The sequence below is a fragment of the Mirounga angustirostris genome, unplaced genomic scaffold (genome assembly GCF_029215605.1).
Source record: "Mirounga angustirostris isolate CCGP_5_RB_7025 unplaced genomic scaffold, mMirAng1.0.hap1 SCAF_3, whole genome shotgun sequence".
Classification (NCBI taxonomy): Eukaryota; Metazoa; Chordata; class Mammalia; order Carnivora; family Phocidae; genus Mirounga; species Mirounga angustirostris.
In genome coordinates this window covers 115,559,846-115,574,851 of record NW_026991711.1, presented here as the reverse complement: position 1 = coordinate 115,574,851, position 15,006 = coordinate 115,559,846, and the positions used below count along the sequence as shown (strand labels likewise).

At 44.7% G+C, this 15,006-nt stretch overlaps 1 protein-coding gene across 3 annotated transcripts in view; it reads right to left on the bottom strand.

Annotated features, from left to right (window-relative positions):
- The window catches only part of KIF5C (kinesin family member 5C), a 174,805-nt gene that overhangs the window by 64,415 nt on the left and 95,384 nt on the right, over nucleotides 1-15,006 (bottom strand). For all 3 annotated transcript variants that reach the window (XM_064586514.1, XM_045868902.3, XM_064586513.1), the window contains exons 8-11: nucleotides 11,491-11,615; nucleotides 8,721-8,825; nucleotides 8,199-8,347; nucleotides 451-599 (exon numbers count right to left, since the gene is read on the bottom strand). In XM_064586514.1, the coding sequence (XP_064442584.1) occupies nucleotides 451-599; nucleotides 8,199-8,347; nucleotides 8,721-8,825; nucleotides 11,491-11,615 (528 nt within the window). The remainder of the gene's footprint in view (nucleotides 1-450; nucleotides 600-8,198; nucleotides 8,348-8,720; nucleotides 8,826-11,490; nucleotides 11,616-15,006) is intronic.

Here is a 15,006-nt window from a genome sequence, read left to right as displayed (position 1 = left end):
AGCAGTTGGCCTCTCAAAAATGCAAATATTTGCCAGCAGTAACTTTTAACCCCAAGTCAATTACAAAACTCACATAGGAGAGAATGACATTTTTCATTTAATCAAAAGCAGTCTGAGCCACAAAGTCTCAGACACTGCCCTCAAAACCTCAAATGTGGCTACCAGAGAGAATTACACTAACAGAGGAGCATCGCTTTGGAAATAGATTAAGGCAACCTTGCAAATAGTCACTTGCCCACACTAAGCACACCTGTCAGCCAAGGGACGGGGTCGGGGCGGGGCCGAGCTGTGCTAAGCAATGAGAACACATCGCTCATTCACACAGGTGTTGCAAGGAAGGACCAAGCTCCGCCATGATCCCCTCCTTCCCAAGTGTCCCAGGATACCAGCTGTCCCAGGAGAAGGAACACACAGACTCATGCCTCATTCTTCCTCTCCATTCTTCCTTACCATTTCTCCATCTGTTTAGCTCCATCTCCAGATGCTGGATAACGTTCTTCAGAGTCTTGTTTTTCTCTTTCTCTTTTTCGTATTTCTTCTTCCATTCTTCTGCTGTCAGTTCCAGATTCACCGAGACTGTATTCTTGATGGTCTTAGCCCTGGAGTCAAAGACGGAAGGGAAAAATTCTGAGAGTAGCCATTAGCATTAGCTACATCATGAATACAATTAAGCCTCAAATGCTTTCGTATCCGAAGGCTGGGACTGGGGGAGCAGAGGGGACCCTGGGACCTACTGCCTCCTCGCTCTGTTACTGGCACCGCGGCCCTGAAGGCTCCACACTCAGAATTCCCTTTTCTCCTTTCCCTCCTACCAGTCTAAATTCCAAGGCTTTTCCCTTGAATTGTCTCCCAGGGCCACCTTTTTCTGTTCCCCCTGCCACCATCTTCATCTATGTTCTCAGCCCTGACTTACGGTGATGGTCTTTCTCAAGCACTCAGCACCCTTCTCTAAGCATCTTGTATGGCCCTGCCAGGTTCATCTTCCTAAGAAGGTTCCTTTCTATCTTAACATTTAGGAAACACTGGGGTTATACCAAGGCAACTGAGACAAAGTCTACAGCCCTGTAGAGCTTACAGTTTCTCCTACCAATAAACTGACTGAAGTAGTGCAATCAGTTTTTTCTGTTACTCACATTTGGTACCTAGAATCATCCCCAATGCATTGAACACATGTCAACACATGTTTCCCGGGACGGGTGGGCCACTTAATGGTTTCAGTCCAGCCAAGGGAAACCAAGGCTCCCCACTGAGCACACACCACCCGCCCCCCGTCACAGGCAGCTGTCACCATATATGAGTAGAGGGCCCACTACTCTCATCCCATGTTTCAAGGAGAGTCAGCACTTGAATATTTTTATTTGTATCTCCCAGTTTCAAACAATTTTCCAAAATAACGTGTAGGGCAAACAAACATGTCTGAGGGCCACCATTTTGTCATTCCCAGTATAAGAGATGGAGTGACTTTCTAGGGCATATGGCTTGGGGGGGGGGGGGCAGGTGATGCCACAGTGGATGTCTGGACAGTTACCCAAGGGAGCAAGTGATGAGAGCAAAGGCAGTGACAGCTCTAGCTGACACCAAAGACAAAGACACGATTCACCTAGTTACCTACAGAAATGAACACACAAGCAGACCTGCCCAGGGAAAAAAGAAACTGACCACGACAGAATCCCACTTATTATTTACTTCATAAGAAGGCAGAAACCTCATTTAAAAATGTGATATCCTGTTTTATTTGCTTTCCACTTTTCCATTTTAAACTCCCACAAGTTCTTGTACTGTCATATTTGCCAGCATTATCTGATGTGTGATTCAGGTTAATTACTGTTGTCAGGAAACGACATTTTGGACATGATTTCTATTTCAGTGAGAGAAATCTCACCAGCCCCCACCAGGGCTACAGATGTCATTCCACAAATTAATTCCTAAAGCAGACAACTAAATAACCCAACTGTCAAAAGAGGAGTGAAATTAAGTCAACGTGAGACTCCACTTAAGAATTAGTAAAATTCGCCCTCGTTCACTGTAGCTTGAGGCTTCTGTCGCCAGAAATGCTTCAAGTCTAATTTTTCAAATCGTGGCCATGTTATTACTACTTCCAGTCCGTGCCAGCTTGCCACTCTCACATCACCTTCAAAATAATGCAGGCGTTATTTTGCCTCTCTGAAGCTATATAGGAATGGCAAGACCACCCAGCCCGACAGTTCAGGGATGCTATCTCCCCGACAGAGGAAAACAAACCAGTGATCTGCAGGAGCCTTACTCTAGCCATAAATTTACTGCTCACTCACCATTTTTATACATCAATCGCACTGTGACAACATTTGGTTAATCCCAATGTGACCTGATCACTCCCAAAGGAATAGAGAAGTGTCTTGAGGCTTCATTCCCAAACACCCTCAGGTTTTTTAGCCAGAGCCCCCAAGCTGTATATAGAAATAAATGCCTATTCCAGAAGTTATATCCATAGCAGGCACTGAGCAAAATCCTAACCAAGGCTACTTAGGGGAAGACCTTAACTAACCTCATGTATATACCCTAACGGCAAGACCCGCTCAGCGCTAATGAGCCAAATCTTCAGGGTACAGTTATCAGGGTCTCTGCTTTGCAGTTTTTCTTTGTTTCTGTTTGCCTCAGAGAGTCAAGCACTGCTTAAGTAATATATGATCCAGACTTGCCCCAGATATAACATCCTCCTTTCCCCACAGGAAGGGAACCAGGACCCAGTTTTTAAAAGACCTCAATGCTAATGAATGTTAACCACCTTTGAAAAAGAATGTTAACTGGGGCACCTGGGTAGCTCAGTCAGTTAAGCATCTACCTTCGGTTCAGGTCATGATCCCAGGGTCCTGGGATTGAGCCCCATGTCAGCCTCCCTGCTCAGCAGGGAGTCTGCTGTTTCTCCCTTTCCTTCTGCCCCTCTCCCCTCCTGTTCTCTCTCAAATAAATAAAGGAAATCTTTAAAAAAAAAAAAGAATGGAAGAAAAAGAATGTTAACCACCAGACCAAGCACAGCAAAGAGCAGAGACCACAGTACATCTTCTAACTGAGATCCCCATAGGGAGTCAGTTAGTCAGAAAAGGATTCTCTTAGATATATTTCACTGAGTAGAAGGAAGACCCTGCCCTCCTGTACTCGAGCATTCTATTTCCTGCCCAGCACCTCTAGGTCTCTCTGTCCCTGAATTTGCAGTTTACACGTTCGGAAGCATATGTCCAGGCGTCTAGGACTGCCAACCATGTCCATGTCTACCACCAAGGTTAAGCCCCCATGGGTGACAACACTCTACAGGCATTCTCATAATTTGGCCCTTGAATCAAGCCCTTGTTGAAGAGGGGACTTCCTAGAACTATTTGGTTCACATCACTCTACATGATAAATCCCATCCCCATCCAATTCCTCAATATTTGTCTATACTTATACTTGGGGGTCATAGTTCTAAATCATATACATGTTACATATCACTGGAATCTCTTCTAATTACTTTGGCCTCCCTGGAAGAGCCATAAAGATGTTTGCTCTTGGTATCTTCCAACCTCTTGTTTTCATCATTTTCCTTCCATTATACATTATAACTCTATATGTATCACATGATTGTGGAGACTGGAAAGTCTGAAAGTCACAGGGCAGGCCAGCGGGCTGGAAACTCAGGCAGGGATTGTGAGGCAGAATTTCTTCTTCTCTGAGAAACCTCAGTTTTTGCTCTTAAGGCCTTCAACTGATTGCATGAGGCCCACCCATGTTATGGAGAGCAATGTGCTTTACTGAAAGTCAACTGATGGTAGATGTCAACCTCATTTACAAAAAGCTTCACAGCAACACCTAGATTAGTGTTTTATTAAATAATTGAGTACTACAGCCTAGCCAAGCTGACACATAAACCATCACACCTTCTAATGTGTTTTGAGTTCTGGTTCCTGCATAAAACACCTAACCTTCTTCTGGAAACACGACTGATGCAAAGCATCTTCCCATTTCCTGGTGAGGCCATTTTCCTTGCTTGTGAGTCGGGGGTATAGGGAATGAAAAATTAAAAGCTCTAAATTTTGTGTCTTTTGAAAAGCTCTCGTCTCCTGAGAAACACTGAGAAATGACAGATTTGGATGAGGATTTGGCACCTGGTTAAACCTCCATCACCCACAGTATATCTCCCTCTAAGAGCAAAATTTAACCTTATTGGTGTTTCAGCAACAAGCACTGCAACAGGGGGTGATCTGAGTCTTTTTCCATTTTATGTCAAAAGTATAGCCAAGGGTCTCCCTTGGCCAGAGTGCTCACTCTTACCACTGCAGATAACTTGATATCATGCTCTGGTGGCAAGCACAGCACTCAGGACTAATTGAGCTTCCACACAACTGGGCAAGAGGAGGCAAAATTTAAAAAAAACAAACAAAAGTACATCTCGGAAAAAGAAGAGTATTACTTTCCCCAAATTACCAATTCTCCTCCTTCTACGTACAACATACAAATTAAGCCTTTGAATTATTCATGTTAGATCAATCAAAACTCTTTGTGTCAAAGATGTGCTGATTCAGGCCTTCTCCAAACTGATCGGTCTGCCCCCAGGGGACCCCCTTTTCCTTCATTACTCCCCCATCAAGGTACATTAAATAGGCTTCCAAGATAACTGGGTGATTCGAGTTCATACTTCTAAAACTTACAAATATCCTTTTTGAATAGTGCTATGAAAGTACTTTGGAAGAGTAATTAAAGACTAAAAAAAAAAAAAATGCTGGAAGCCAAAAGAAAAAAAAAATCAGTGAAAGTGTTCTAATTTGAGTATCTTATCCCTTAAAAGAAGGAAGTGTTCTGTTTTCCCACAGTTCAGCTTTTTGACTCTGGGCTGCCTAGAAATTCAAGTGTCCCCTCCTTAACTAGATTAAAAGCTCTTGAGAGGGGGTGCCTGGGTGGCTCAGTCGTTAAGCGTCTGCCTTCGGCTCAGGTCATGGTCCCAGGGTCCTGGGATCGAGCCCCACATCGGGCTCCCTGCTCGGCAGGAAGCCTGCCTCTCCCTCTCCCACTCCCCCTGCTTGTGTTCCCTCTCTCGCTGTGTCTCTCTCTGTCAAATAAATAAACAAAAATATTTAAAAAATTAAAAAAAAAAAAAAGCTCTTGAGAACACAGAAAATGGCTCCTACTTCTTTACTAGCACAATACTGGGCACTCAGGGTGACCAAAGGACACGGGTCTGACCAAATACAAGAGCCAGAATTCATCCCTGAAACCAAGAAACAGACAGTGTTCCTTTTTCCCTTTTAATTCCAGTGCCTAATCTAGAATCCTAAAGAGTGCTCACTTGGTAGGCTGCTCTCGGGCATTTGTAGACTCTATCATGTTTCCACTGCTTCAAAGGACATACTTTTGTTTTATTCAGGGCATCAATACAGTAAAATAGCCTAGCAACAAACATGGACTTGCTTCATTCACATCCTTGAAAGAACCACATGGGAATAACGAAGGAACCTCGTACAGCCCTAAGGTCTGGCCACCCCTGCAACAAGAGCATAATAAACACTCATTACACTGCATTTGAGATGTGCCCAGCAGTCTTTTCTGAGTTCAAAGTGCTTAATCTCATTAGCTATCAGATACCATGTCTAATCCGATGTTCAGACTCGTGTCTGCTGTGTAATTGGGTTCAATGTGTACATTTAACAGTAAAGCAGGTATGGGCCCCATAGAGAAGTTAGACGTCCTTGAAGAATCCATTAACTAACTCAGGGATAGAGGGAGAGGAACCAAACCTCACACCTTTCTAATTATAGGGCTGGAAAACACACCAGATCTAAACCTAACCAAACTTCTGGACATAATGGTGTCACAGTTCAACACCTGCCCTAATGTTCTAAGGAATCCTACACAACAAGCATTTGACTCAACCGTTCATTCATTCGATAAGCATTTATTAAATGACCATCTACTTATACTAGTAGTGCTGGATGCTTGTTGGGATGACTGACGCTGATGATAAACCCCGTTCCTACCCTCATGGAGCCTAGTATCCAGATGACTCTGATAAAAGATGGCAGACCAACCCATTCCAGTTAAAAAAGATAATTGACATCTTATTTTTATTTCCTGGAACCCCAAATTAGCATCAGTATTTCTTTAGCCTTTCATTCTAGAAACCTACTTCTCACTTTACCTCACTCAGTCCGGCCCCTTCTCCCCGAGTCCATCCCATACATTCCATTCCACTCCGTGCAGTCCCATCTGTTCTGGGACCTTCCCAGCCTGCACACTGTTGAAGAGGGAGGCAAAGGGAAACCTGCAACCACTGAACACCCTAACACATGCCAGCCCGCCCCTGTGCTAAGTCAAAGCTGAAGCAACTCATTAACCCTCCCAACAATTCTCAGAGGTAGGCATTCGAGTTCTCCCTACGGACGAGGACAGAGAAGCTCAGAGAGAAGTAAACAGGAGAGAGGAATGGATCGGTGGCAGAACTTGGCTTCAAAACTGGAACTGACCCAGAGGCCTGAGCTCATCGAGGATCCTGATCAAGCAGCCTGCATAGAAGAAGCTGTGGGTCAAATACTACAGTCCCCTACATGTTTAGTCATTTACTGGCTATGTGGGCTCATGCGTGGCACCTAACAGCTTTGAGTCCAAGCCTCAATGTCATCTTCTGCACACACTGAGACAGGAACTGCTATAAGGATTTGCCACTCCCAGCACGTGCTGAGCCCTAGCGATCATGACAATGCTGACGATTGCCTCTCTAAGGTCAGAAGAAAGAAGCTAATCATTTGGACTTATACTAAGACTCTTCCTATAGACAGCTGCAAATGCCCACTCACAGCAGCAACCTTGAGACAGACAGCCTATGCCCCAGGACAGCCCTGGCTTGCAACGATTCAGATTATTTTTACTTTGCAAGTCAGAAATTTTTTTTAAAGAGATGTTTCCTCCATAAATGCATTTGCTGCTGGTTTGCTCAAACACGTCTTTGGAAAAAAATGTTAAAGCTTAAGATGAAGAAACCAGGAGACACAGGACAGGCAAGCTGATCACCACAGTATTCTGTGTTTCCCATAAGCAGATGCTGGTTTATAGGTATCCCATGACCCTTGAGAAAAGTAGGCGTTATCCTCCTGCAATCCAATGACCTAAGCATTTGACTACTAGAGGAACTGATTTGAGAAGTAAAGGACCCAAATCCAGTTTAAAAGATAGATTAGTTCTACAATAGTTCAATGTAATTATTATTTATTTAGACATCCCACAGGTGCCATGACTGCGTAATTCTATGTTCTGCTGTGGGCTCAGGAAATGACTGGGGTTTAATGCAGTTTAAACAAGCCCTAACAATTTCCCACGTGGCCTGCCCACCCCCATCTGTCCTTTCTCTAGGCATCTTAAACTGTTTCTCAGGCATGACCGCACAACACACTCCCAGGAGGAAGGCAGGGGGAGAGCTCTGTGCATCCGTTTACAAATAAGGCAGGTGAAGCCCATAGAGAACTGGTGACTTCTCTGAAGACTGCACAACTGTTCAGAATTGAACGGCATGGTGGCACTGGAACCCACATGCTGAACTGGCACCAAGGGGCCGTGGCTGGAGGAGGCGGGCTCTGGGCAGCAGGGGGTGCTGGGCAGGAGAGGGCAGGAAGGCCCGCACTAACCCACGCACGTGAATGTTGTCTCGGGATTACTGCACTGTCCTGCCCACCTGTTAGTTCTCCGAGATCCCGGAAATCTCATTCGGACATTTCCGAAGGTGGGAAGATGGCCGCCACTGTGCCCTCTCCTCAGTACCCACAGTGTACCTCCCACTCCCAGGGTTAGTATGAGGATTTCCTTCGCCCCCCCTTTTATATTCACGCAACTACTCTATATTCATCCAAGTTTCTGGCTTTTCTATTAGCAACTCTGTAATGGTTCCCAAGTACTGGAATTAAAGGTAGCTATCAGTCTTGAGCTGAACAAAAGCAACACTCCACTGAATTACCAGCAGTCACATCTATAATAAGTTTCAGCATTTTTTAAAAAATATCATACCTCTGATTGGCATATATCTGTGGATTCTTTTAAAACATAATTATTCTTTTGGCCTCGGCCGACGATGCCTCAAGTTTACAGGCAACACCTGCTAGCTGCAATTTCGTAACGGACTGCTTGCCCCTCCTTCTACATCCTCGCTGACACCAGCCCCTCCCCAACTCACTCAGAGCATGGCAGCGAGAGACCACACCCACCTTTGCCCAAACATCAGTGTTGACTTGGTCTCAGCCTCATTGAAGACAGAGGGAGAACAGCAAATAACGATGGTGGTTCTACAGTTCCCACCCAGAGAGTCCTGAAGAATCCGAGTCATCTTGCTGTCCCGGTATGGCACGTGTGTTTTCTATTTAGGAAAAAAAAAAAAAGTATTGGCTATTACAGCCATTGTCCATTCACAGAGAAAACACAAGCAAGTTAGCAATGGGCACACTGGGCTTAGAAACATGTGTAAAATAAGAATTTGTTGCCCAGTCTTTGGATTTGGCCAACGTTTAGAGTGTCCAGTCTGGGACCTGGGTCATAGGAAATTAGCATCACCATTCATACATTTTAATGGACTAGATCTCCCAGCAAGTAGGATGTCTACAGCCAGGATTCCCTCTGCTCCTTTCCAAAGAAAAACAAACTAATCTCTGGGGTATGTGGCGAAGAGAGGACACAGACCCAAAAAGTGACTTCTCATAATATCATTTAATAGAGGGGATAGGATCACTTACTGTCCCTTCTGCCAAGGCAGAGATCACATTTCCAAGAGCAGACAAAGATTTATTGATATTTTTAGCTTCATCGAGAACAGCTCCCTCGGCACCGGTCTTGCTGACCTACCAGAGAGAAGAGAAAGCAGTGAGCTGCACAGGACAGCAAAAGCACAGAGTAGAAAATTCCAATTCACAGGAGGGCACAGGGCTGGGGATTGAGGGAGGCGGATGTGAATCCTCCTGGAACACAGAAAAAATAAAAGTAAGTAAAAATCACATTGACCAAACCTTCCCTTGTGCCTGAGGCTGGGGATTTGTTCTGTCTTGTCATTTTCCTCTCAATTAGGTTTTAGGGGAATGGCTGAAATGCCTCCAGGGGTGGAGCTGCAGATGCTTCCCTGGGGGACATCCATCTAGGGAAACCAGGCTCCAAGAGTGCTGTCACTACCGAAAGGCTGGGCCCTGCCAGCCTGAGCCACGGCCTCCTCGCCGCAGGGAGCCCAGGGAGAAGCGTGACGCGAAAACACTGTCCTGGCCACGATGAATGGACATATCGGGGAAGTGTACATTATGAGCTCCACCTTCAGGCAAAGGACAAGAGGTGGTGGTTGGGGGGGGGGGGGGGGTTGTCCAGACTCTCTGCTCCCTGCCTTACTGACTCCGCTAGCAAGGAAAAAGGGAACGACTGTCCAAAAGGAAAGATACCTGGGGGCATCACAAAGTCAAGAAAGTGTATATTACATTGTGGACTTGTCTCTTCTCTCTGCGGCCAGGGGAACCACGTACGGTTCCTCCTCTGCTGTGTTATTCCTGGCAATTTCCTATTGACAGTGTCTGCTCTAGGTAGAGAGCGGTTTACAGATGCCAGGGAGAAAGGGAAGCCAACATGCTCCCCGGCCCGGCTGGCTGGGCAAATGATGCGGGAGGAGCAGCTCCTCTCTGAAGACAGGACGGCAGGGAACTGATCGCAAACTGCGCCAAGACTGACGGTCATGAGGGATAAAGGAGAGACTCCGAGGGATAAAAACGAATGCACATGCAGGCGGCATGATAGATACGCAGCTCTCTGAGAATTGTGTGTGTGTAGGCACCACTGCGGACAGAGAAATCATACAGCTGACGGGTCACCAGTAACAGCCTATTCACACGGTGTGGTTTAAGGGGCTTTCCTATCTGAGCATCTGGACTCCACGAAATATGCAAGACAGGTACAATTGCCTTCCATTTCCACAGACAAGGAAACTGAGCTCCAGAGATGTCAAACTGCCAGTCCAAGGCAAGAGCACCATTTAGGGGAGTTGGGGATTAAAGCCCAGAGTTCGTTCTAATAGATCACACTGACTGACACATTCATGTGGGCACATCTAGGGCAAAGGAAGACACATGGGAGTGAAAGAAACAAGGTACAGGACCACAACTTTAAAATGCCCCACAAATATCATAAGCAATAACCACCGACACTGTGCAGAGGACAGGCCTCCACACTCAACTGGCAGCATGGAGCTGTTTCCAGCTGTAGGCCCCAAATACTCCCTCCGTGCTCGGAAGGGAAAGAGAGCAAACTCGGGAAGAACAAAGGGGCCACTGGGCTCTTTCTCCAGACCCACACAGCTGTTGCAGCAGCAAAGTGCAGCCTGGTTGCCAACGTTCAGTCTAGAACTAAACGATGCTGCTCCGTCTTCCTATTCTGGTGCATGTCTGTTTCATTAAAGTTACAAGCTTGTACCAGTAAAATTTTAGATTCCCAACCAGATAATTTTCCAGGAACAGCCACATGACTCTGCTCATGGCTTTACAGATGTGTACAGGAGAACATTTCAAGTAGCCACTACTTACATGGATGTTAGCAGCCATAACGTGGCGTATAGCAACTCAGCGGTGGGGTGCAGTAAGTGGGGATCAATTGCACAGCTCAGGAGACTGGCTGAGCCTCAGGGCTGGCCCCTGGGGACAGTCAGCACTGTCAGCGATGACAGAGGCCACATGGTATTGTGCACAGGGACTTGCTCTGTGAGGTCGCCCGAGGGAAGCAGTGCCCCCAGGCAGGGTGTGGCAGCAGGAAGCTCTGGCAGCGTGCTATGGAGGTGAGGCTAGGAGGGGGCAGGTAGAAGGTTATGGGGAGCCTGTTTGGTCTAGAGTATGACCTCAGCCAGTGCCTAGGAGAGCATGGGACAGATGCCAAAAGAGAGCCCTGACAAAACCAGAGAGAAGGAACAGGGCTTTGGGCCAAACCCCTGGCTACCCGCCTGGTGTGTGGCCTGAAGGAAGTGGGAGGCTGCCCACGTGAGGCCCTGTCAGACCACACCCACTGCGGAGAGAAGCAGGGAATGCAGGGACAGCCCCAGGTTCCAGATCTTCTATCAGCAAACAAACGTGCCGGGGCAGGACTGCCACGGCCCAGTGGCAAAGTCCGTTTCTGGCCTATTTGAATCTGGTGCAACATGGGGATCTTCCCTTTCCACAGAAGGTCATGTCCCTCCCCCATGTGTACAACTACCTCTGCCAGGCTAAGCGCATACCAGCACTTGCCTAATGTCATCACTGGAGCCCATTAAGCATAAATCCGAGTTGGCATTCAAAGCACCTCCTGTGATGTGAATAGGGAACTTCAGGACCAGAAAAGAGAGCAGGGAAACGAAGGTGAAATTTAACAGCATTTTGGCACAATACCAGAAACTTTAAAAGCTCTTTAAAACCAGGGAATAGAAAGGGTATAAAAATTATACCATTGCACACTGGAGCAAATAACAGGGAAAATTATAGATAGTACAAATAAGGAACCAATTACCTTTTCGCTCCCAGCCAAATCAACTAGATAAAGCTTCCCACTGAGCTTTTTTTCGGTCTCTACATTCTCTTGCTTAATATTAATCAGGAAGATACTGTGACTTCTAGAGCTGTGTTCATTCATGTCTGAAAAGGAAAATAGTTTACTGCTCTGCAAAGAATAAGAAGTTTAGGTAGCAAGCCTCTCATCTAAAAAGCACAACAAATCATGCTTAATAGCTTCATTTTTTAAAGTCCAGCCAATTTTAAAAAGTATCTAAGACCACAGTTTCTTTTAAAAAGACAATGAGAGATTTAAAGTAGCTTCACATGGCAAAGAAATTAAGAATCTTAGTGGATGGTTCAAGAGAACAGATTCTCTAGCTTTGCCTGAAGTCCCCATGGACCCTCGGCCTCACAGTGCTCACAGCTGGAGTGCCTGGGTGGCTCAGTAGGTTAACCGTCGGCCTTCGGCTCGGGTCATGATCTCAGGATCCTGGGATCCAGCCCCGTGTCAGGCCCCCTGCTCCAAGGGGAGTCTGCTTCTCCTTCTCCCTCTGCCACCCTCTTGCTTGTGCTCTCTCACTCGTGCTCTCTCCCTCTAATATATACAATCTTTAAAAAAAAAGAACAAAGAGCTCACAGCTTCCTCCCCCCTCACCTTTAGTCCCTCAGCCTTGGTCATCATGGTTAGGACCCAGTGTATTCCGTCTTCATCATGTGTGTAAGCCTTGCCTTATCCATAATATCACAAGCTTTCTTAAGGAAGGATTATGACCTTAAGATTTAAGACATCTTTTTTTCCTTAAATAGAGTTCTATAATCCATACTAGGCATGTTGAAGGTCTCAAAGATTAAATATGCTTCATTAGTACCGAGTACTAGAAATAGAAATCTTTTTGGGGCACCTGAGTGGCTCAGTCATTAAGCGTCTGCCTTCGGCTCAGGTCATGATCCCAGGGTCCTGGGATCAAGCCCCACATCGGGCTCCCTACTCAGCAGGAAGCCTGCTTCTCCCTCTCCCACTCCCCCTGCTTGTGTTCCTGCTCTCGTTATCTCTTTCTCTGTCAAATAAATAAATAAAATCTTTAAAAAAAAAATAGAAGTAGAAATCTTTTGGACCCTGGTCTCTGTTAACTAGGCAAGCAGAGATCCTAGTGACAGTCTTCTTCAACCCCCACTAGCAATCATTTCTTAAAACCAATTTTCTAGGCACCCTTGTCCAAGATGGCTGAAGACTAATGCTAGACCTCAAGATCATGAGTTGGGGTGCAGGACTTAAAGAGGAATATCAGTCTCTTATCTGGTATGTGGAAAACAATAAGAATGCAGACAATGATTGATTCCAACTGGAGTCCAACAAGGAAGGGACTCAGTGTTTTGGAAAAACTCCTCAACTATGAGTCTGACATGAAGTTTGACATTCCTATCACATATCCTACTATGGCTCCAGAAATTACAGCCCCTGAACTCAATGGAAAAACAGCAAAGATGTATAAGGGGTGACAAAATATGCCTGACCGAGCACTTTAAGCCTTTGTGGGCCAGGAATGTGCCCAAGTTTGGACTAGCTCATCTCATGGCTCTGGGGCTGGTTCCATGGCTGGTAATGGAAATCCCAATCTTATTCAGAAAGGTGTGTGATCCGGTGTAAAGAGAAATGCAACCAATGAAGGATGAAGCCACTGAGGCAAGACAGAAGGACCTTTGATAGGCTATGTTCCTGTTTTCTGTGCATCACTCTTACTCATCCAACTGCTTCCCCTCATACCTCTTCACCCATAACTGTTACTAAGTAGCTGCTTCAGGCATTGCTGAAAAAATAAACAACAGTATTGCTACTGAATTTCTAAGACTACAGAAGGAGGGGAAAGACTGGGGCTTTGGAAAACCAAAAGGCAATTTATATCTCCTCCCTTCCCCAGGTGGAGCAACGAGAATTCCAGGAAGGATAGGAGGTGCTGAAAGTAGGTACATAATCTTTCTGGTTTCTGGAGATAACTTGTGAATAAAAGCTGCTTCCTCTGGTGGCCCCCCCAAAAATCTTTCCAGAATATATGGGGGAAAAAGTTAAAGATTCCACAAAAATTATGTTGGAATTAATAAATGAATTCAGCAAAGTTGCAGGATAAAAAAGCAACGTAAAAATCAGTTGCATTTCTATATACTAACAATAAACAATCTGAAACGAAAATAATTCCATTTAAAATATCGACAAAAAGAGATACACCTGGGTGGCTCAGTCTGTTAAACATCCGACTCTTGATTTTGGCTCAGGCCATGATCTCAGGGTCATAAGATCGAGCCTGGCTTCGGTCTCCATACTGGGCATGGAGCCTGCTTGGGATTCTCTCTCTGCCCCCACCCCGACTCATGCACTCTTTCCCTCTCTCTCTCTAAAATAAATAAAATAAAATAAAATAAAATAAAATAAAATAAAATATCAACAAAAAGGATAAGATACTTAGGAATAGACTTAACCAAGGAAGTAAAAGACATGTACATTAAAAACTACAAAATGAGGGGTGCCTAGCTGGCTCAGTCAGTAGAATATGTGACTCTTGATCTCAGGGTTATAAGTTCAAGCCCCATGTTGCGTGTAGAGATTACTTTAAAAAAAAAATCTTCTGAAAATTTTTAAAAGAATAAAAACTACAAAATGTAAGAAGACACCTATAAATTGAAAGACGTTCCGTGTCTATAGGTCAGAAGACTTCACATCGTGAAAATGGCAATACTACCAAAAGTGATCTAGAGATTTAATGCAATCAGTATCAAGATCCTAGTCATGTTTTTTTGCAGAAATAGAAAAGTCCATCCTAAAATTCATATGGAATCTCAAGGAACCCCAAATAGCCAAAACAATCTTGAAAAAGAACAACATTGGAGGTCTCACACTTACTGATTTCAAAACTTACTACAAAGCCACAATAATGAGACAGTGTGGCATTGGCATAATGGCAAACATAGAGAAGGACAAATGAGAGCCCAGAAATAAACCCTCACATAAAATGGTAAAATAATTTTCAACAAGAGTGTCAAGACCATTTGATGGGAAAACAACAGTCTCTTTACCAAATTGAAAACTGTATATCCACATGCAAAAACAATGAAGTTGGACTCTTACCTAGGCCATATACTAATTCAAAAACAATCAAAAACCTAAATGTAAAAGCTAAAACAATAAAACCTAGAAGAAAACATAGGGGAAAAACGTCATAACATTGGATTTGGCAAAGATTTCTTGGAAATAATACCAAAACCACAAGCAACAACAGCAAAAAACAGATATATTGGACTTTATCAAAATTAAAAACTTTCATGCATGAAAGGACAGCATCAACAGAATGAAAAGGCAACCCACAGAATGAGAGAAAATATTCACAAATCGTATATCTGATAAGGAATTGAGATCCAGAATATACAAAGAACTCCTATAAATCAACAAGAAAAAAAAAAACCCAATTATAAAATGAGCAAAGAACCTGAACAGACATTTCTTCAGACAACCTACAAATGGCCAATAAGCACAGGAAAA